The sequence below is a fragment of the Notamacropus eugenii genome, chromosome X, assembly GCF_028372415.1.
Source record: "Notamacropus eugenii isolate mMacEug1 chromosome X, mMacEug1.pri_v2, whole genome shotgun sequence".
In the NCBI taxonomy this organism is placed as follows: domain Eukaryota; kingdom Metazoa; phylum Chordata; class Mammalia; order Diprotodontia; family Macropodidae; genus Notamacropus; species Notamacropus eugenii.
This window is the reverse complement of record NC_092879.1, coordinates 92,720,089-92,742,071: the sequence shown is the minus strand read 5'-3', so window position 1 is coordinate 92,742,071 and position 21,983 is coordinate 92,720,089. Positions and strand designations below refer to the sequence as shown.

Sequence of the window (21,983 nt, the reverse complement as noted above, 5' to 3'; positions counted from 1 at the left end):
TCACTTCAACAAGGGTTTAAATGCCTACTATATGCCAGCCACTGGCCCAGGTGTTGGGGGCATAGATCAAAGGGAAAGGGTCTGCCCTCCAGGAGCTTAGGGTCTGTCTTGCCAAACCAAAGGCAGCCATGATGGTTTCACTAAGTCACATGGAGCTCCCCTGGGCTTCTTGGCAGTGCCCAGCACCTATTTCTACATTTGGTGTGGGGGATAGGTTTTGCCAACCAGTGTACCTGTCATATCCTGGGCCTGGTTGCAACTTCTGTCTGGCTCTGAGGCCTGGCTAAAGAGGAGCTAGAAATAACCTTGGACTAGGCCTCAGGATGCCTGGCTTCCGACTCTGTCTCAGACACTTACTGGCTATCTGATTCGGGGCAAATCAGAGATCTGTGTGCCTCAGTTTCACCATATGTATGTGGGGATACCACCCACAGCCCGCCCTGCTGATGTCACTGCCCAGGTGGAAAGGTGAGAGGTGCCCCTACCTGAAGCCTTTGATGGGGCACTGCCGGCAGATGGAGCACTTGGTCTGGTGCTTCACCTGCTCTGCGATGGTCACTCGGTGCAGCACGGCCAGCCACACCATGGACTGCGGTTCCAGGTTGGCCCACTCCAGAAACTGAGCAGCTTCGATAACTGGCTTCCCAGTGCTCTGGTGAAATGCCACAGAAGGGCTGAGACCCAAGGTAAGCCTTGGGGGATCCCTCCCCCAGAGGCTCCCACTCTGCCCGCCTTGCTCTTCCCAACCCCCAGGAGCCCACCCGTACTCACGAAGCGGAAGCAGCTGCGGACACTGGGCTCCACGTTGCTCCCCCCAAAGGCTGCCACTTCTCCCAGCTGGCGAGGCACCTGGATGGCCTCATGAAGCAGAACACCCAGGTGACGCTGGTCACACTGGCTGCCCGAGGTAGCCACCTGGCTGAAGAGGTCTGCAGGACAACCACCCAGGAGGAAAGAGCAAAACAGCACCCATGTGACTGGAGGCCCTGAAAGATCCACTTTTTAAGATGGGTTCAGTCAGGGGTCATGTGTTGGGAGAAGATACCTCAGGGAAAGCCTTGGAGCCTGGGGCACTGTGCAATGGAGGGGAGACAGCAAAGATCAAAACTGAGTCTGGCGTTCCGGCTGCCAGGCCAGGGAGCTGGGCAAGGCTGGCTTACTTCATCTAGAATGGTCTTGCTAACTTGAAACTAAGTTCAATTGTTTCTCTTGCTGAAGAAGTAGAAATGCAGCAGCCACCCTCTAAATGTTGGCACCCTGGTACAAAACCCTGTACAAAACTTGGCCTAGTTATGATCAAAAGCACTGACAGCATATTGTCCCTGAGTGATGGGGCAGAATCAGGCCCGAGAGAGATGACCAGAGAAAGGGTGAGAGATTTGGGGGAAGGGGAAGGGGAGTACTAGCAGACACACAGCTGAAGAAAACCCAGAAGATGGTGATGATGGGGGAGGGTTTTGGGTCCATGGCGTATGAGGACTGGTTAAAGGATCCAGGAGTGTTGTGCCTGGAGAAGAGAGAACTGAGGGAGGGTTGCCTACAGGCCATTCCAGCAGCACTAGAGAGGATGCAGTCTCAACAATGACAGGTGTTCCAATGGGGGCAGGCACTTCCCTTTCCCACTGAGGCTAGGCAGCCACTCAGAGGGCACATGACACTGACAGATTGGCTTCAGGCAGGGGTGGATGGTGGCGATTCTGGGGTTCCCCCACACACACACACTAGGACAGAAGCCTCCTCATTGGTCCCCTGCTACTGTTCTCTCTTCAATCCATTTAGACAGAGGCCCTCCCTTTACTCAGAACCCTTCTCTGGCTCCCTACTATCTATCAAATCAAACATAAATTCCTGGATCCTGTTCTTATCCCCATTTTACGGATGAGGAAACTGAAGCTCAAGCAAGGTAAATGACTTGCTCAGGGTCATACAGCTGACAGGAGGTAGGAGAGGCAAGACTGAAACTGAGGTCTTCCTGACCTCAAGGCAAATGCTCTATCCACTCAACCAATAAAGCAGAAGATAACTCCAAGATAATGGACTCACTGGGAGCTTCCTGCATCATCGACCACATGGGGGCCAGTAGAGAAAGAGCTAAAGTCTCTCCCTCCTCTTCTCCACATCTGCTTTAATCTGGGTCAAACTGGTTTGACCCTGGAAGCCAACTGGGCTCTGGGCCAGGCCCCCTCGGTAGTCCCACTGGAAGCACCTAAAGGGTGGCTGGGTCTCTGATGTTCTCCAATGTCTAGACCCTGGCAGCCTTCCAAGGCAGCTCTCAAGACCAGCTGAGGAACCAACCCTCTGTGTCTGCCCAATGCCCGCCATGCCCTCTTCCCACTTTCAGAATGGAACTCACACTGAAATTTCTCTTTCACTTCTGTTCCACACAAGCAGGCAATGCCAGTTTTAAAAGACAGGGCTCGCATCTTTCCACTGCGCCCACTGGGAGATGAAAGAGAAAGAGTTTGAGTGCTGGGGGTGCAGGGCCCTAGGTGCCGATGAGGCCCCATTCCCCAGGTGCACACGGGGTCATCCTGGCTTACCTGTCAAACACATTGAGAAGCCAGTTGAGGCTCATGTCCACACACAGAGGCACGTTCACCAAGATGCCCCTCTCCTCCTCCAGCCGCTCATACAGGGCCGTCAGGCAGTGGATGACCTCGACCACATCCATCACGTGTTCACTGGGCTGCAGCTCATGCTCATTGAAGATCTCCAAAGCTGTATTCAGAGTTACCAGGTCCACTGCAGGGAAGTTATGCCAATATCAGACGTCCAGGGACGAGGCAAGGAGATAAAAGAAACCATCTAAGCATGAACCCAGCACTGTGGATGCAAGCCTTGCCTACTTCCAGTATGCCACATCTATAAAGCTGCTCCTCCTACTCTAGGTCTCAGTGAGCCTCAGGGTGAAGAAGCCCTCTCCTCAACCTCGCTTGTATTGGTATCTTCTCCTAAATCCATGGATATCAGCCCCAGAAGCCTAGCTGGGAGGAGCTCATTCTGCCCTACCTTAGGAGACCAGGCCTGGCCAACCTAGGGCCATGTAGCCCTAGCATTTCCCTCCACTCTCCTGGCCACCCAAGGGAGCCAGGAAGATGTTAGCTCTGGCTTTGGCTTTGGTTCATATGCCAAACCCCTCCCAGCCTTTGGACAGGGCTCATCCCTCCACCAATCCCACCCCCATAAACCAGTGAACTCTGACCAGGGTGGACTGAAAGTCAGTGGGAGGGGCTCAAAGGCTGTAAGGGAGGTGGGGCTGGAGACATACAGCGTAGGGCCTTCTGGACACGACGGAGTTTCATAGCTGTCCGATAAGCTGAGAATTTGATGTTGTTCAGGTCAGCTATTAAGAGAAAAAAGAGACCTCTCTGGGGCCAGACACAGGACAACGAGAGTTGAAATCATCATGGTTTAGACGGGGACAAGGCCGTTGTGAATAGGGCAGACTCTAAATCTCCAATTCTGAGCCTTTCATACAGAAACATCCCTAGGGCCAAATGATGACCCTTGGCTTGGATAGGAAACTGAGGAAGGAAGGGGCAAGGATCTCCCCAAAGCCTGGTGTCCTTGAGGGCTGAGGCAGCTGTGGGGCCTCCCACCTCCACATTCATATTCTTACCCAGCGTTTGGTACAACTCAGTCATCTTGGGGTGGTCCCAGCACGTGGTTTGAGCCTGATGGCTACGAAACAGAAGGGCCCAAGCCTCATTCACATCAGGCTTTGCTCACATGTTCTCCCCCTCCCCCCATCTACACACATATGTGCACATGGACATACAAGGGGAAATTCAGGAACTTCTACAATAGCGTCCAGGGCCCTGATGATGAATGTGAAGGGAAATGGAGAGGGTGAAAGCAGACAGCAGGGAACTGGCAGCCAGCACAGGGAGACACACACATACACACAGGGAGATACACACATACAGGGAGACACACACATACACACACACGCACTCACTTGATGTAGTAGGGCACTTTATTGGGTGAAATTGCTCTTTCCCAGGGGACCTGCACAGAGCCTGGTGAGTGAAAAGAGAAAGAGAATGCAAACTGGCTCTGCGTGCCCCCCACCCTCCCACCCATGGGCACCAAGCAGCCAACTGGGGGGCCTTGGCAGAGACAAGAAAGCTCTGCCTGGAGACAAAGGCATTGGATTCACACCTCCGCCTCCCACGTGCCACAGAGGCGCCAAGGATGGACAACAATCCACAGCTGGCTGTCTCAGGTGGCCAATGGAGAGCCCCTGGTGCTCCCAGCACTGGGTTAGGGCACACTGTTTCTGGCTGGTGGAATGGGAGCGCTCCCTGTACCCCATGACTACCAGCTTTATCAGCAGCCTTTAAGGATTTCATGTGCCACTCCATCTCTAGCCTTGAACAATCTCACAATCCCAGGACCTTATGGGTAACAGAGCATCTATGTGAACAGCAGCAGGTCAGAGAAACTGAGCTTCCTTCATTTCTCCGGTGAGACACTCAGGAGACAGGGCCTTGGGGACTTTAGAAGGTCCCTCTCCCTACAGCTCTCTCCTGCTTAGGTCTCAGAGCCTGAGGCTGGCCTGAGCCCAAGTGGCCAATTCAGAGACAGGTCTCAGTGATGGGGGCCTCTCTCCCTACCCCCCAACCCTTCACAGGGTTTCTGGGCTCCCTGAAGGCTCCCTAGAGACTAAGGGGGACTCTTCAAACTTGCATTGGACTAAGGCTTAGGGATGCTCTGCTAAGCCTTGCCCATCTTGGCTCACGCACTGGACAGGAAGTGCTGGGACCCTGGTCCAAAGTCCCGGTGGGCATCCTGGAGCTGTTTGAGTCGTTCGTTCACTGAAGCCTGTGGGAAAGTAAGCAAGAATGAAGTTGAATCCAGAGCTCAAGAGATTTCTGGATGCCCTGGAATCATCCGTTAACCTCTTCCTGGACTGGCCTCCCCTGTGCTCCTCAAACTGGGCCCCAGTCCCTCCCCAGCCCTCTGAGGTGGGAGCCCTGCAGCTACAAAGCCCATGGTCCCCTGGGAGCCACCCTTTTCCTTAGCCCTCTTAGAGAGTTTGGGGCTCTCAGACTTTCCCCATTCACCTCATGAGACCCTCCCTCCAGTTTGCTGCCAGGTGTGACTCCTACCTGCAGCTGTTTCCAGCGGGTATTGATTTGCTCCAGGGCTCGGGAGTTCTCCATGGAGAGGTGCACATCAGAGATGGCCAACTGGTGAGCTAGCTCATTGGCCAGCTTCACTCCCTCCTTCACTGGGGACAGTTCCTCTATGAACAGCTACAGGGGCCAGGGACACAGTGGTCACTCCTCTATACTCCCCCTTCTTCATCCAGGGGCTAGGGTCCATCTTGACCCCCTCATGAAGTCATCCAATGTGAGCAGACAAGCCCATGGATGAGTGCCCTTACCCACTGCTCTGAACCTCTCTACTTTGACACCCTGGAAACACTGCAGGAACCCAAAGCCTGTGCCCTGTGCCCAGCAACGCCCTCGGAGCATGAAGCCAGTCCCCAGTGCCCTCAGAGCCCAAAATCAGCCTCCTGTGCCCCATGATACCCTCAGAACCTGAAACCAGCCCCTTGTGCCCAGTAATTCCCTCAGTCCCTGGTAGAGTCCAGGCTAACAGTGGTACAGCAGAGTCTGAGGAGACTATCAGCCCTAGACTGATGGCAAACACCCAATGGGTGCAGGACCCTTGTACCTTAATGGCCTGGATATGCTCTGGCAGGGAGTCGATGAAGAGGTCCCCAATGGGCTCCCAGGTAGCCCGGATGCCCTCAGCCTGGGTCAGGGCATTCCCCAGCTCCCCCATGGCTCCATGGATCTCTAGTAGCTGCTCCAAGGTACGCTCAATGTGGCGATGTTGATCCACACAGCGGGCCGTCAGCTTCTCCCACAGCTCACTGGCCACAGTCGCCTGCTTCCACACAAAGCGGCTGAGGTTCTGGATCTTCTGTCTGGGGGAAGCATCTGCCAAGGAAGGTCAGGGGTGACAGCCAGAGTATCAAAGGGAGGTACGGTGACAGGGAGGAGCCAAAGGGGGCAGCTCCCTCTCCTAGTGGCAGGGTGGGGGTGGGCCTTTGAAATGTGACATCAATCCAAAGAATGGAGCCACAGGTCACCCTGGCTCAGGAGATCCTCTACAAAAGCCTCCAGCTTCCTGCATTCACTCCTGAGCGGGACCTAGAAGCAAACTCTGGGAGGCTAAGACCAAGTCCCACCCTGACCCAAGCCTGCCTTTCCCTCCCTCTTCCATTATATTGAAGGCACAAGTTACTCTGTGTGTATGTGTACATGCCCCCACTAAGCTGGGAATAATGCGGGACAGTGACAGTCGCTGGCCGTTAAGGACTTCCTTGAAGGCTGGCCGTGGTCTGTACACCTCAATCCCTAGGGGCCTAAGAGCAAAGGATCCCTGAGGCTGTTGACTATCTGTCAGGGACCTCCCCCAATCAGACCAGGCTACTGGGGCCCAGGCCTCAGAGGATCTAGACTGAGAATGAGCAGCCTGAGAAGGGGAGAAGTCAGAAGTCACCAGGATCACCCCAAAGAGCCCGAGGTGAGCTGTTCTGTGTCATTTTTTAGGCTCTTGAGTGCCCCTTGACATGTAACATCACAGGCTTTCCAACGACATAATAGTTCTCATCACAGCATCAAGGCAGTACCAGACATGAACTCTAGAAGACATCTGGTTTCATAATCAGGAAGCCCCGGGTTCAAGTCCTACTTTGGATACACATTGGCTGTGGGACCCTGGTCAAAGACTTCTTCACCTTCTCAGGGCTCCCAGAAAACTGGAGAAGACTGCTGCAAAGAAGGTGCCAATCTGCACCAGTAGAAAGGGTTTCTTTACCCGGGAGTTGGCTATACCCAGGAAATCACTGGGCCAGTCCCTCTCCCTAGGCTTCCGAGGCAACGCTGGAAGCCTGGGAGTGATAAACATTAAGAGGTCGCAATCTCTGCTACAGAAGCTTGGAATCTAGGCTGAGTAGCAGGGGGGAAACGTACATAAAGGAATAGCACCAAAATCCAGACAGGACACATATAGAATGAGAAGGCCTGGAGCTACAGATTATAGCCCCAGATGTATACCTGTACTGGAGGGAGGCATTTCCACACTGGGAGTCCTCCCCAACCAAAGCGGGGAAAAGCATCTAATAGCACCAGAGTGTTTTGAGATCCAATGAGAGAGCAACCATTCCTAGAACAGTGAGAGTGTTTCCACATAGGGCCCTAGGGCCACTAAGTGGTCTTCCTTGCCTGTTCCTGCATTCCCCAGCCCTGAATCTCCCCTACTGGGATAGCTGAGCTTGGCATCAGTGCTGAGAAGGTGGGGGTGGCAATAAGAAATGCTGAGTAGAAGGTGCCCACCTTTGTTCTCACAATGGGGTTCTTCTAGTTCCTCAAACGGGTGCTGGGAGAGGAAGGCCTGAGCTGACTCGAGTACAGAGTAGATGTAGGGACCTCGGGACTTGACCTCTTCCATAAAAGCCTGTGAAGAACAGGGAGAGTGAGAGTCCCCAGGTGCCCTCAAGGCCTGCTCCCCACTCTTCCCAAGAACCCTGAGCACCCATCCTCCCGGGAGCCTCCCATGAGTGCTAGTGAGGTGGCTTCCTCAGGCCCCACACCAGTGAGCAATATGACCTAGTTGGCCTTGGGACCTTCCTCCTGAAATGTACGGGTCTCACAGGGAATTTTCAGAACTCAAATCAAAAGTAGTTAGGAAAAACTGAAGGAAGTGGGACTCAGACACAGGCAGATTTAGAAGGGCTCTGGATATTATCTTCAAACATTTGAAGGATTGTCTTGAGGAAAGAGGACTGGACTTGTCTTGCTTGGCCTTGGAGGGTCAAAGTAGGCCTATCAGGTCCTCAATGCACAAATATGTATTTTAGCATAATATAAAGCAATCAGAGCTAGCCAGGAATGAAAGGGGTAAGTTCCCTGTGGGGGGAGGTCTCTGAGCAGAGACTGGAAGTTCTCCTGTGGCAGGAGCAGGCTGGTGTCATGGCCCTCCCAGACCCTCTGGAATTGTTGACCTACCGAGTGAGTCTCCTTTTCCTTCTGTACCAGGGCCAAGGCCCCCTGGAGTGGTAGCTGAGCAGACAGTTCCTCATCTTTCTGGCTGAGCCAGTCAATGATCTCTTGAAGAGGGGGCTGCAGCTTCCCACTGGGATCTGAGAAGGCCTCAAATCGAGCCCTGCAGGTAGTAGGCCAGAAGGACCATCAATGGCCCATAATTTACTTACCCACCTCAGGAAGGTTCCACCAATTCAGTTGGATGACCTTGGCCTGTGCTCTACTAAGACATCCTGCCTTTGAGTAGGGAAATAGGGGCAGAACTTCAACTAGGTCAAAGTTTCAGAGGGTCCACTTGAATTAGCAGTATGGCCTGGCCTGTGTCCAATCTCTTGGTGCCCCCCACACCTCTCCAAGATTAGAAGTTGCAGAGCACACCATCACCCTATACCAAGGACATAACAAGTCCAGTCTTGTCCTGGTCCTTTGTTAATGATCAGAGATGCCCCAAAATAGGTTAGGAGTTCCCCAGGCCAGGCCAGGTCAAGCAAGCCAGATAGGGACTGGGAGAGGGACTCTCGTGCTGAGGGAGGGAGGGAGACTGAGGCTTCTGGGAGGGATCTCAGCCTGCCTCTAGGCACACTGTAGAAAGCTAGAGGCCAGCCCCAGGATGGAGGGCACACAGGCCTGCCAAACCCCCTTCAAGTCTCAGAGACCTGCCGCTTGGACACTGCCTTAGGACAGGGAGGAGGGAAGAAAACAAGGCCCTGGCCTGGGCCAGTCAGAAGGAGAGAAGGGGAGGTCAGGGCTTCTCTTTCAGATCCAACAACCCAGTGAGGAGGCAGCATAGTGACCATCCATTTTTCTTTATTTTGCAACAAATGAGGAAACAAACTCCCTGAAGTCATACAGGAAGTGAACACATTTGAGACTAAACCCAGGTCCTTTATTTCCCAGTCTATAGATGGCAGGAAAGATGGCAGAGGGAAAGGAGAGAGGAAGGAGAAAGGGGGATCACTGGGGCAAAGGAGGCCCAAGGGCCCCTGGGAGTCAGAGGACTGGAAAGGAGCTGGCCCTGAGCTAAAGGGAGGGTACAAGTGGGAAGTGCCAGCAGACCTAGGGCCATTTCAGCCTTGACGGGGCATGTCGGTGTCAGCTGTCAGGGCCGTGTTGGTGCTGTGCTATGTTGGGCTTACCGGAGGTTGTGGGACTTCTTTTTTATTTCATTCCAACACAGATTCATGGCTGGAGCATCCAAGGGCCCGATGGCACCATTCAGGACTTGCTGCCTCACACAGGTGGGTCCTGTGCCATCCTGAAAAGCCCCAGTTGTGGCTCTAACCTGGACAAAGGCACAGACACCAAGCCACATAAGCAGCTGAGGACACACCACTATGTCCAGAGAAGAGAGGCTCAGCTTCAGCCTGGTTTGTGGCACTTAGGGTTCATCTTGTAGTCTAACCCCTCACTTGTGGCACGAGGGAGCTCTGTTCTCGGCCAGGATCTTGCCTCATTGGTGGCAAGATCATCACTCTCCACCTGGGTGGGCAGCAGAGGCCCCAAAAGGGGAGAGCAGAAAAAGCCCAGGACTGTGCCGAGACCCCCTGCATGAAGAATGTCTGACCTTGGCATTTCACTGGCAGAAGGAACTTCAAGTCTTTAAGAGGTGCCCAGGGCACTGAGAGTCATACCTGGCTAGTATATAGTGAAGTCTATAGTGAAGGCAGGACTTGAACCCAGGTCACCCTGCCAGGGTGGCCAAACATGCTGCCTCTCTGCAAACTTAGGCTACCCTGGGGAGCTCTGGAACAGCTCTCCTTCTCCCCTTACCCACCCTTAAGCAGTTTGGGAAACTGAGGTTTAGATATTACACCTGATGTCATGACCCCTGTCAGTCCCTGGCCCTGGGATGAGCAAGGACTTGGCAACATCTTTGTCCCCATCTCCAAGGACCCTGGCACAGGGTGGCAACCAAACAGACCCAAACATGGATGCAACTGGAGAAGGAGGCCAGGGGCTCCATGTCCCTCTCCAGCACCAGCAAGACCTAGAAGGTGGCCCAGAGAGGACCAGGGAAGGAGAGAGAACTTAGGTGCAACCTGGGAAATTTCCCCCCTACCCTCACCTTTCTTCCCTCCCACCACAGAGGGATCCTACCTGTGCTGGGTAGGGGTTCCTCAGCAGGCTCGGGCAGGAGCAGCTCCATGGGCCCTGGCATTAATGTCTTTATTTCACTTGCTGCCGCCAGGCAGAGACCCGACAGAGCACTGGCCTTAATCGAGGGAGGTGGATTTGCCCTCAACAGGAGGGTGGGCTGGTGGGCTGGGAGGCGAGAGCAGGCAGCCCCTGTCACCCTGTTTACTGACCCCCCAGGAATCCAGAGGGGGGCGGCTATAGCAGGGCTCTCCCGGTGAATCATAGCTTTGTCTATGTGGAATGTCTGCGCTTGCTCTCTCTCTCTCTCTCTCTCTCTCTCTCTCTCTCTCTCTCTCTCTCTCTCTCTCTCTCTCTCTCTCTTCTTGTCTCTATGTCTGTCTTTCTGTCTCTGTGTCTCTCTCTGTGTCTCTCTGTCTCTGTCTCTCTCTCTCTCTTTCTTTCTCTTAATCTCTGTCTCTACGTCTGTCTCTGTGTCTCTCAATCTCTGTCTGTCTCTTTCTCTGTCTCTGTCTCTCCTGGCTCATTCTGGTTGGGGGGGGGGTGGAGGAGGAGTGGGACACCAAGGTTTACCGTGCCTGAAGAGGGGGGCCCTTCAGGGGGTGACTAGTATATACTGGCATGACCAGGGCTGGGAGTGAAGGGTAGAAGGTGCCCCTGATACTGAAGGGGGAGAGCAGAGAGAAGGGGAATGGAAGGGCACCTACTATGAGCCAGCTACTGGGCTAAGTACATCCTCACACCTTGACAGCCAGGTGCTCTTATTGTCTCCGTTTCACAGTTGAAGAAACTGAGGCAGACAGAGGTGAAGAGACTTGTTCACAGACACACAGCTAATCAGTGTCTGAGGCTGGACTTGTGCTCTGGTCTCCCTGACTCCAGGCCATGCAGCCTAGCTTTAAACCTGGGCAACAGAGCTCCCTAATCCTGAAGTCATCATACTAATAACAGCTGCTGTGGAAATGTGCTTTCCATACCTTCTCATCTGATCCCCACACAGCCCTGTGAGGTGGGTACTAGACTGTTCTGTTTTACAGGGAAACTGAGGCTCAGAGAGCCTGCATCCTTTGTCCAGGGTCCCCAAGGCCGTCAAAAGTGAGATATAAGGAGAGGCCTCACTGACTTCCAGTCATAGACAATGAAAGATGGGGGCTGAGTCAGAGCCATGGGGGAAGCCTCCTGCCAGAGCCTAAGGGACATAACCTTGGGGTCAAGTGGGCTAGTGAGCCTGCCTCACCAAAATGAGGTATGTGTGCTGTGGGAGGGGGGTGGGGATTGGAAGGGAAGAAGCCCCCAGGCTGGACAGCAGGAAGGAGGCTTCTGGGGATATACACAGTGTCAGAGCAAGAGGCATGGCTGGCCTCAGTAGCCCCAGTCAGCGTGGCTCCAGGAATCTGGGGACCAGGAGGCCTCTGCTGGGTCTCTGCCTGGCCAGGCCTTCTAGCGCTACCTTCCCCCCTCCTCCCAGCAGACCTGCCTGGGGAAAGGTTAACATTCCAAGCCTGGAGACTCCCCCTCCCTGCCCCCTCCCAATGGAAAACACTTTGTTTTTGCCAAAAGGCTTGGTTTCCATTCCTGTCCTCAGCTGCTCCCACAGAACCTTCTGCACATTGTTCCCGTGCTCAGGCCCACCTACAGGAATAGCTGTCCCAGCTGCCTGGCCCTCTTATGATGGGCCCTCCCCTCCCACCCCTACTTTGCCCTGGAATAGGGCTAGGCCTCCTCTGGCCTCCTTGCCCTGGGGAACTCCTGCCCTTCTTTCAGCCTTCTATCTTGAGGCCGTCCCCCTATGACCTCAGAGCTGGGCCTCTGCTCCCTGCTCCCCCGGCCACAGTCCTTCCTTTGGGGCTTACTGCTCTCCCAGGGCTTGGCCTGGAAAGGCCAGGCTGCACTGGACTGCTCACCTGGGGACTGCCTTCTGCCACTACCTTGTTATGTGACCTTGACCAAGCCCCCACCTTCCCACCCTGACTCTGGGTTTCCTCAGTTTTCTGCTCTGCCAAGTGAGGGGATCCAATTCCTTCTTCCAAGGTCCTTTCCAGCTTTGACATGCTATCAGGCTAGGTCTGCCTTGAGCACAAGGGCCCAGGCATGATGGAAGGAAACAGCCAGGGCAGGGCAGGGAGCAGGGTGATGTCACCACCACTTACCAAATTGCACTTTTAACCTCGAACTGCCAACCTTTGGGAAATGGCCAGGTCCTCTGAGCACAGGACCTCAGATTGCTCCTCTAAGGAGGTAGCAAACCTTCAGCTGGCCTCAAGTGTGGCCCACTGAGGAACTCTGCAGGCCTGGTCTTGTACTTCCAAATGCCCATGCCTTGGGCCAATGCCATCTCCTGCCCAGGGTATCACTATCTGTGCTGAAACTCTCAGAGGCTCCAAGTTCTCCATCTCACTCCTTGGAAGACAAGCCAGAAGAAAGCTCTCCCGTAGACCTCCTGACTGTCCCACCTTCTTCCCCCTGTATCTCTCCTGAGATGTCCCCATGTGCTATGCTCCCTCCCTGTCTACCATATATTTAGCTACCACCCCCGCGGCCCTCCTTGGTGAGTCAGCACTGCAGACCCAGCTGTGAGCCCCTGGTTTCCAGACTGGGGAGATACCACTTTCTCCCTTCCTCCCCCCCAGCCTAAAGATAGTGAACCAATTCTCTCCTTCATGTTCCTGGCAGCTCTCCTGATGAGCACTCAGTGTTGGTGGCTGGGGTAGGGGTAGGGGAAGTGGGGCCACTTTTCCCAAGTTGTTTCATCCTTCACCTTTAGGAAGAGGCCAATCACCCAAATTCTCCCAGGGCCCTGTATTCTATTGTCCTGGGTCAAGAAGTGAGCTCTAGGGCTGGATTGAGAACAAGCAGATATCTCCAGGCTTGTGGGCCCTAAGGAGTTGGGAGAAGATAGGGTCAACCTTCCCTGGACAAGCCTCTGGTGGGTCTCCTTTCACTAGAGACAGAGACCTTGAGACAGATGAAGCTCCCCACAGGATGGCTAGAGTTAGACTGGAATGAAAGCGGGTAGAAAGGAGATAAAGGACAGTAATAGACTCAGCTAGTGGTGCTCACTCCTTAGCCTTGAATGGCAGAGGGCATGGTCTGCCCTTAAGAGTCAGACCTGGCACCGGGGCATTCCCGGGGCAGAGGACCACCCAACCTAGCCCTTCCCAGCTAAAGTAGGCCTCCAGTTGTGAGGGGGCTGCTCTGCTCACCTAACCCTCTGAACTCCTCCCACAAGGTAGCAAGGAAGGAAAGCCTACCTCAATGCCACCAGAGGCAGGCCCTATTTGAACAGACCCTCCAGGCCAACTTCAAAAGGCCAAGGGTGGGGGCAGAGGGGGCCTGTATACACACACACACACAAAGGTGTCCTTTCTTCGAGTAGCAGCATGCCCTGGCTGTCTGTGGCTGGAGTCTATCCACCTGAAGTCTAGGCTTTCCATCAGACCCAGTGGTACCATTTGAAAGACAAAATCAATTATTGTATTTGGAGGCCGAGGGCCTGGGGTGAAATGTGTGGCCTTCTGGGCCTCCTCCATTGACCTGCCTGACCTCTTCTAAATCTCTGCTACGATCCTGCGGACTGTGGAAAGAATGTTGGATTTCAAGTCCAGATAGCCTGGGTTCTTTCTTACTTCCTGAGTGGCCTTAGGCAAGTTACTTCCCCCTTGGAGATTCAGTTTCCTCCTCAGTAAATCAAAGGGCTCTTACCTGAGGCTGGGGGCGGGTGGTGTTGAGGCCACCGTCGTGCTGGGATTGGTCAGCTGCCCGCCACTCATGACATCGTGGGAACGTGTAGGGACATCCCTGCATGACCATGGGCTGCATCAGAACAGCAGCACATGGAGGGAGAAGGTAGGGCAGGGGGCCAAGAGCACCTGAAGAGGGGCAGAGAGAGGCTACGTTAGGCCCTGGACAAGCCCCACCACCCAACGCTGCCTTTCTTCCCAGCCTGCCTTGCTCGCTGTGGATATGGTACAAGGAGTAAACAGAATGGAGTGAAGGATCCAAAAGGCGGAGGTCAAGCTTCTGGACGGGAGACACAGTGATGATCAAATCATGGCTCTGGCCAAAGCCAAGCCTGAGGAGTCCATGAGGCAAAGGATGTTACAGACCACCCACTGTTGCCTTGTTCTACTCCAATGGACCTGGATCTCCCTTCAGTGATGGAGATGGAGACCTCCCATGAACCCCGACGAGGCTGAGATAGCCCCTCCATCCATCTATTTCTCTTACTATCTCAAGGGTACCAATTAATCAGTCAGAACTGATTATGCACCTACTAAGCAACAGGCTTTTATAAACACCAAATCACAATCATAGTGGGCATTTACATAGCACTTCGTTATCTATTTGATCTTCACAACAACCCTTGGAGGCAGGTGCCATTATTATCCCCATATCCTCACTGAGAGGGAGGGAGGTACAGCACCTTGCTCATAGTGACAGAGCTAGTAAGTGTTTGAGTCAGTACTTAAACTCAGGTCTTGGTGACTCCAAGTCTAACACTCAAGCCATTGTGCCACCTAGCAGCCCAAAGTAGACAAAACCAAGAAGAGTTTTTGCCCTCAAGGAACTTACACTAGCATGAAAGAGACAACATGCACATATATAGGTAAATGCAAAACTAACTTGGAGAGGAAAGACCTAACATCTAGGGAGACCAGGAAAGGCCTCATGTAGAAGGTGGCACTTGAGCTGAGCCCTAAAGAGAACTAGGGATCCCCAGAGATGGTGAGGGGGAAGAAGTACATTCCATGCATGCGGGATGGCCAGAGCAACTGTGCAGAGGAACAAGGTCAGTCTGATTAGACTCCAGAGTACATGGAGGGGAATGAGATAGAAAAAGGCTCAAAAGAAAGGTTAGGACCAGATCATAAATGGCAAAGAAGTCTGTATTTGATGTTAAAGGTAAAAAGGAGCCATAGGGAGTAGAAGAAGGAGGGGCATGGATCTGAGCTGTAGGAAATTCACCTGGGCAGCTGTGAGGAGGATGGATTGGAGAAGGGGAAACACTTGGATCAATGAGAACCATTAAGGGGCTGTTGCTCTAGTTCAGGTGAAAAATGATGAGGGTCAAACTAGGGTGGTAGCTCTGTGGAGAGAAGGGAACATGTATGAGAGATGTCAGAAAGGTCAAAGTGACAATATTTGGCAACAGACTGAATATGGGTGGTAAGTGAAAGGAAGGAGTTGAGAATGACCCTGAGGTCACACATCTAGGTAACTGGAAGTATGAAGGTGTCCTTGACCAAGATTGGAGTTTGGATGAGGTGCTGGTTTTGGACATGTTGAGTTTGGGATAACATGCGGAACATGGTGGGTGAAATATCAGATAGTCTAGGGAGCTGGTGATGAAGGCCTGGAACCCAGGACACTGGGGCTAGATATAGAGGTCCTGGAGTCACCTACATGAAAGTGATAATTACCCATGGGAGCTGATGAGCTGACTACAAGGGCATAGACACAAAAGAGAAACCATCCTGGGACAGAACCTTAGGGAATATCCACAGTCAAAGGGCATGATCTGGACAGTAGGTCAGTAAAGTGGTCAGACAGGAAGGAGGATAGCAAGAGGACAGCATCGTAAAGACCAAGGAAAGAGAGAGTATTCAATGCTGCAGAGAAGTCAAGAAGGATGAGAACCGAAAAGAGACAATCACACTTGGCGCATAAGATTTTGGAAAGGGCAGTTGCAGTAGAGTGATGAGGTCAGAAAACAGACTGCAGAAAGTTCAGAAGACAGTGAGAGGAAAGAAAGAAGCAACAAAGGTCAACGGGGAATAGTAGGGTCGAGTGAGGGATTACCGATGGAGGAAATGGGTTACCCCATCAATTATTCCCCATTCTCATCATGGAATTAGCCTACATTTTTGATCTTTTCTTTGATGACATCATCCTTTGTTCATAATGTGTCGCAGTCTGCTCTCCTCTCCACTGCATTCTGGAGGGAGGGGGTGTTTGTTTTCATTCTTCAGAGATGACAGTATTTCACGTCTCACATGAAGCATACATGAATTCTCAAGATAGCCCCATTCTTCTCAGCTCTACAAAAAGCTCCCTAGAATGAATAGTAACGAACAGCATCCTTTGGATGAGAGATGTTTGTGAGAGTGACCGCTGGAAACCAAAGCACAGGTATGGCCATGCATTCCAAGCATGGGGACACGGGAAGAGCCCTAGAGAATAATTTCTTCCTATTCCTCTATTCATTCTGATCCCAAGTCAATGACCCCTAAAACAACCAACCCCAAGTTATCTTCCTGAAACCTAACCTAGACAAAAGAAAGCAGCAAAGTCTTTCCACCATAAGAATTGTCCTGCTCAAGCATGTTCAGGTGCCTCCTGATTGGTTCACTGTTCTCCTTCCCTTGACTGTTACTGCAATCGCTGGATGACTTTTCTGTAGTAGAGGTCACTTTGTTCCCATGGAATGGATGGAGTGACTGATGGTAGAGGGGAGGGGAAGGGTGCCAGGGAACTTTTAGGACTGATCTTTAAAGACGTGATGGGAGTGTTCATTTCATTTTCATGAAGCCAAAGGCAGTATTAGTTGTTCTCTTGTGATGTTTAATACCCCAAATCAGGGTGGGCAGATGTGGTCCTATCTAGGTAGAGAGGTAGAATACTGGATATGGAATAAGAGGTCCCTGGGTTGAAGGCCTGGCTCTACCTACTTTTCTGTGACCTTGGGCAAATCATTTCCATCTCTGAACCTCAGTTTCCTCATCTATTAAATGAAGTCTTTGGACCTAATGATCTCTAAAGTTTCTTCCATCTCAAAGTCAAAGACCCTATGAGCCAATGAATGTGCTGGCTGAACTGCTTCACAAACTTCATGTTTGGATGTTCAAGTGATGTTCCCCCAAAGCTAATGACCTTGTATTTCAAGGGTAGAGTTGTTTCAAGTAGAGAACAGAGGAAAGCATGAGAAGTGGCTAGATGGAAACTTTGAGGCCATTGAGTCTGAACTCATACCCCCAAAGGAAGTCCCACCTCAACACACCCTACAAGTGGCCATCCAGGGAAAGGCAGGGGATGAGGGTTACTAGATTCCCATCTGCAATTCCAGCTCCACTCCTGACCTCTAGTCCTTGGCTGGCTAGGCTGACCTCATCAAATACAGAACATACCAGAATAATCTTGCTGTCTTTTTTGACATGGTTACAAAAATGGTAAATCAGGGGAATGTTGGTTTCAATAGAACATTTGATGGAGAAACATGAGCTAAACAATTGTGCAGTCAAATAGCTTTGACACTGGTTGGATTGTCCAAAGGATAGTTATTAAAGATTCAATGGTCGACATGGAAAGAGTTTGAGTGTCCCAGGAATCTAACAGTTTTATCGATGACTTAGACAAAGTTATAAATGGCATGCTTATCCAATTCATGAATGACAGAAAGTTGGGAATAGGAGTCAAGATCATGATGGGCTAGAACCTTAGGCTGAATCTAATTAGATTCAACTTAATACTTAATATTGAACTTATTAAATTGAATTGAATTGAACTTAATAATTCAACTTAAAATGAGCTTGGGTTCAAAAAGTCAACTTCACAAGTACAAGATGGGGAAGGAGTAGCCAGATGGCATTTTGGAGAAGATTTGAGAGGTAGAGTAGATCACAGAATTTGAGAGCTGAAGGGTACCTCAGTGGTCCATACACATAGGAATCCCCAAGCCTCTTCCACTTGACAATTCTTCAAATACTGGAACACAGTAATCATGTCCCCAGTCTTCTTTTCTCCAATTAAAACCTGCTCAGTTTCTTCAACTGATCTTCATCTGTCACAGATTCAAGACTCTTTCTCATGCTGGTTGTCCTCCCCTGGAAATTTTCCATTTTATCAGTGTCCTTAATACAAGTCAACAATGTTAACTTAGAGGCAGCTGATGGCACAATGGACAGAGCACTGGGACTATAGTCAGGAGGACCTGAGTTCAAATCTGACCTCAGACACTTCCTAGCTGTGTAACCCTGGCAAGTCACTGTTTGCCTCAGTTTCCCTAACTGTAAAATGGAGTTAATAATACCACTTACTTTGCAGAGTTGTTGTGAGGATCAACTGAGATATTTGTAAAAAAAAGAAAAACAAACCACTTAGCTCAATATCTGGCACATAGTAGGGGCTATAAAAATGCTTGTTTCCTTCTCTTCCCCTCTCCCCTCTGCACCATGATATGGCAGTCTGAAGAAACAAATATAAGCTTAGGATGCATGTGAAGCACAGTAACCAGGATTGGGAGGTGATAATCCCATTGGATCCTACATTGAGCAATACACATCTAGAATTCTCTATGTTCATTCTAGGGAACATCTTTTATAAAGGACACTTAGAAGCTGGAGAACATCCAGAGCAGAGAGAATGGGGTGGGAGAAGGCCTGGAGTCCATGTCATATGACTATGGACTGTTTAGTTCTGACAAGAGAGGCCTTGGGGGCGACCTGAAGAGACATCCCGTGGAATCACGAGGGGACTTGTTCTGCTTCAGTGAAGTAAGTAAAACCCCAAACGACGTCTACACGAACTACAGTAACATTAATAAAAATGATCTTAAAAGAAGGCTGAACGCTGAGGGATAAGAATCATCAGTTTTGATCCTGGAGAACTGAATTCAATTCAACAAGCATTTATTAAAAGTAAACTCAATGCCAGGTACTATTCTAGGGGATAGGGAGACAAAGGAAAAAATAACTGAAACAGTCCCTGACCTCAAAGAGTTTGTAGTAGGAGTTTGCTGGTAAGTGTTTAACAATTGGCTATCCAAAAAAATGTACTCAAGACACTTTTAAGTTTAATCTGCATTATTCATATTTTCTGCATCACTTTATTTAATCTACACAACCAACAAAACAATAAATCAAGCCATAATTTGTAGCCTTTGCCAATTTCTAAGGTGTAAACGTTTACACTGAGAATTTAACAATCAGCTCTCGTGAGCAAGGTCAAACTGGCTCCAGCATATAATCTATAATACATAGAAATGTGCAACACTCACCTCCTAATAGGTCTCTCTGCCTCCTGTCTCTCCTTATTCCTATCCATTCTTCGCATAGCTTTGAAAACACTTTTCCTAAAGCACAGATAGGTCTGACTATGTCACTAACCTACTCAATAAACTCCAGTGACTCTTTATTACCTCTAAGTACAAATAGAAGCTCCTCTGCTTAGCAATAAATGTCCTTTATGACCTGGACCCAACCTACCTTACCAGACTTATTCCACCCTATCCTCCCTATCCTTGGGACCAGTCACCATGGCCCTCTATTTTTCCTCCTCCCTCCATCCCCCAAGTCTAGCTTGGCTACACTCCCCTTCTCCCCTCTACGCTCCAGCTTCCAGCCTCAGTTCATGCACCACATCCTGCACCAAGCCTTTCCTGCTCCCTTCAGCTGCTAGCGCCTTTCCCCGACAATTATTCTGCCTCTAGTTTTTCAATTTTATTTTTCATTCTGAACTTAAGCATCAAAAAGAGCATTTTCATACACACACACAAAGAGGATTTGATCGGAAACCATGAATTTCCATTTCACGCCATTTGCTTTTTCTTAAAAAAGCAAGTAAATTCCACGTATTACTTTCAAAACTATCCTGCTCATCTGCACTCCCTTCTGAACTTCTGTTTTCTTGTATGCATTTTAAAAAAAGTTTCAATGGCCTTTTTTGGGAGGCATCACTATTGCTAAGGTCCTTCTCTCCAACTCCTCCCTGTCAAATTAACCAAGAGGAGAAAAAACAAAACCCTTGTAACAAATAACATAGTCAAGCAAAATGAATCTGCACAGTGACACATTCTTTTTGCCCCCTGAGTCTGTCACCTCCATGTCAGGAGATGGGGAATATGCCTCATCATAGGTCCTTTGGAGACGTGGTTGATCTTATTGATTAGAGTTCTTAAGTCTTTCAAATTTGTTTTTCTTTGCCATGTTGCTGTCCTTATATAAATTATTCTCCTGGTTCTGCATACTTCCCTGTGTTATCACCCAGGATTCTCCACATCATCTCTTGAATCATTTCTGTTGTGCAATAATATTCCATTATATTCATATACCACTATTTGTTTAACTACTCTCCTGTTATCTAAGAATTAATCTAAGGCATCCCCTTAGATTCTAATACTTTTCTTTTTTCTTTTTAATCCCTTCTTTAAGGTTAAGAAATTTCTTTTGCTTCTGATTATTCCCCCCCATAAGTCTCCTTCTTAACCACCATTCCTTCTGCATCACCATTCATTTCCGTTAAACCTGATTTATTTATGCTCCAAACTGTGCATGTGTGTGCATGCTTGTGTGTGTGTGTGTGTGTGTGTGTGTATGTGTGTGTTCAGCCCTTCTTGGTCATTTCCGACAAGAATGAGGTTCATCTGATGCTTGCTCTCTCTATCTTTTCTTCCATGTTAGTATACCCTTCTCATGAACATCAGTTATGAGAAATAGTAACTTCCACTCGTTCCTCCTCCTTTCTACGCTAATGTGGGTTTTTTTTTACGATTTCTTTTCTTTCCTTTCCTAAAATCCTCAGAACAAGAGAGGACAGGAGATACTACCTGACTACTTAACTAAGAAACAGGGGAAAAAGGGAGAAAGAATAAAATAATTTAATAAAAGGAAGAAAGAAAAAAAGAAAAAAATTTAAAAATTCTAAAATTGTAAAGATAAAGGAAATACATACTAGAGATAATTGGAAGAAAATATGAACCTCTCATAACTTTAAATGTGAATAGATTAAAAAATCCAATAAAATGGAAAAGAGAGACAGAATGGATATAAAAACAAAAACTCTGTTGCCTACAAGAAACATTTTTTTAAAAAGACATACACAGAATAAAAATGAGAGGCTGAAAAAATTTTGTTATACATTACATGAATCCAAAAAAGCAGGAGTTGCTATCATGCTATCAGACAAAGCAAAAACAAACATTCACAGCATAAAAAGGGACAAACAAGGAAACTTATGTTTAAAGGAATCACAGACAATGAACTAATTGTCAATACTGAGTTTATATGTTTCAAACATTATAGCATTTAAAGTCATAAAGGAAAAAGTAAATTAATTACAAGAAGATATAAGTAATACAACGGTGGCGGGAGATTTCAAAGTCTCAGGTTTAGATAACGCTAATGGAAAGAGAAAAGAATTAAAGTGATGGAGATAGTAGAACTTAAAGACAAGGCATCTTCTAAATAGTACTGCTAAAGAATATATGTATTAAGGCAACTAGGTGGCACAGTGGGACCAATGTATGAGTCAGGAATATCTGAGTTCAAATCTTGCCTCACATACTTACTGTGTGACCCTGGGCAAGTTGCTTAACCTATCAGCCTCAGTTTCCTTATCTGTAAAATAGGGATAATAATAGCACCTACCTCACAGGGTTGTGAGGATCAAATGAAATGACATATATTGTACTTTGTCAACCTTAAAGTGCTATAGAAATGCTAAAATTAAAAATTTCAATAGTATATAACAAGTTTTACAAAATCAACCATATACTATGACACAGAGAAATTGCAAACACATGTAAAAAGACAGAAATAGTAAACATATCCCTTACAGATTATAACACAAGATACTAATCAGTTCAGTGAGCACAAAAAAAAAAAACCAGACCAAAGGGAGACTTATAATAAAATCCTAAATAATGAATGGGTCAAAGAAATCATAGAAATAATTAATACTTATGTGAAAGGAAATGATAATGATTAAACAACATACCAAAATTTCTGGGATACAGCTAAAGCAGTCCTCAAGGGGAAAATCATATCCCTACAAACACATATTCACAAAATAGAAAAAGAGAGGATTAATGCAGAATACACATTAAAAATTAGAAAG

At 49.3% G+C, this 21,983-nt stretch overlaps 1 protein-coding gene across 5 annotated transcripts in view; it reads right to left on the bottom strand.

Annotated features, from left to right (window-relative positions):
• Nucleotides 1–21,983, bottom strand: part of DRP2 (dystrophin related protein 2) — a 52,027-nt gene that overhangs the window by 9,183 nt on the left and 20,861 nt on the right. For 4 of the 5 annotated variants that reach the window (XM_072626410.1, XM_072626409.1, XM_072626406.1 and 1 more), the window contains exons 2-15: nucleotides 13,857–14,023; nucleotides 9,197–9,342; nucleotides 8,025–8,181; nucleotides 7,353–7,473; nucleotides 5,683–5,951; nucleotides 5,112–5,258; nucleotides 4,746–4,824; nucleotides 3,959–4,019; nucleotides 3,620–3,681; nucleotides 3,269–3,343; nucleotides 2,541–2,742; nucleotides 2,354–2,439; nucleotides 772–929; nucleotides 486–652 (exon numbers count right to left, since the gene is read on the bottom strand). In XM_072626410.1, the coding sequence (XP_072482511.1) occupies nucleotides 486–652; nucleotides 772–929; nucleotides 2,354–2,439; nucleotides 2,541–2,742; nucleotides 3,269–3,343; nucleotides 3,620–3,681; nucleotides 3,959–4,019; nucleotides 4,746–4,824; nucleotides 5,112–5,258; nucleotides 5,683–5,951; nucleotides 7,353–7,473; nucleotides 8,025–8,181; nucleotides 9,197–9,342; nucleotides 13,857–13,973 (1,847 nt within the window). In that variant the 5' untranslated portion in view covers nucleotides 13,974–14,023. The remainder of the gene's footprint in view (nucleotides 1–485; nucleotides 653–771; nucleotides 930–2,353; nucleotides 2,440–2,540; nucleotides 2,743–3,268; nucleotides 3,344–3,619; nucleotides 3,682–3,958; nucleotides 4,020–4,745; nucleotides 4,825–5,111; nucleotides 5,259–5,682; nucleotides 5,952–7,352; nucleotides 7,474–8,024; nucleotides 8,182–9,196; nucleotides 9,343–13,856; nucleotides 14,024–21,983) is intronic. The other variant, XM_072626411.1, reaches the window with a different exon arrangement.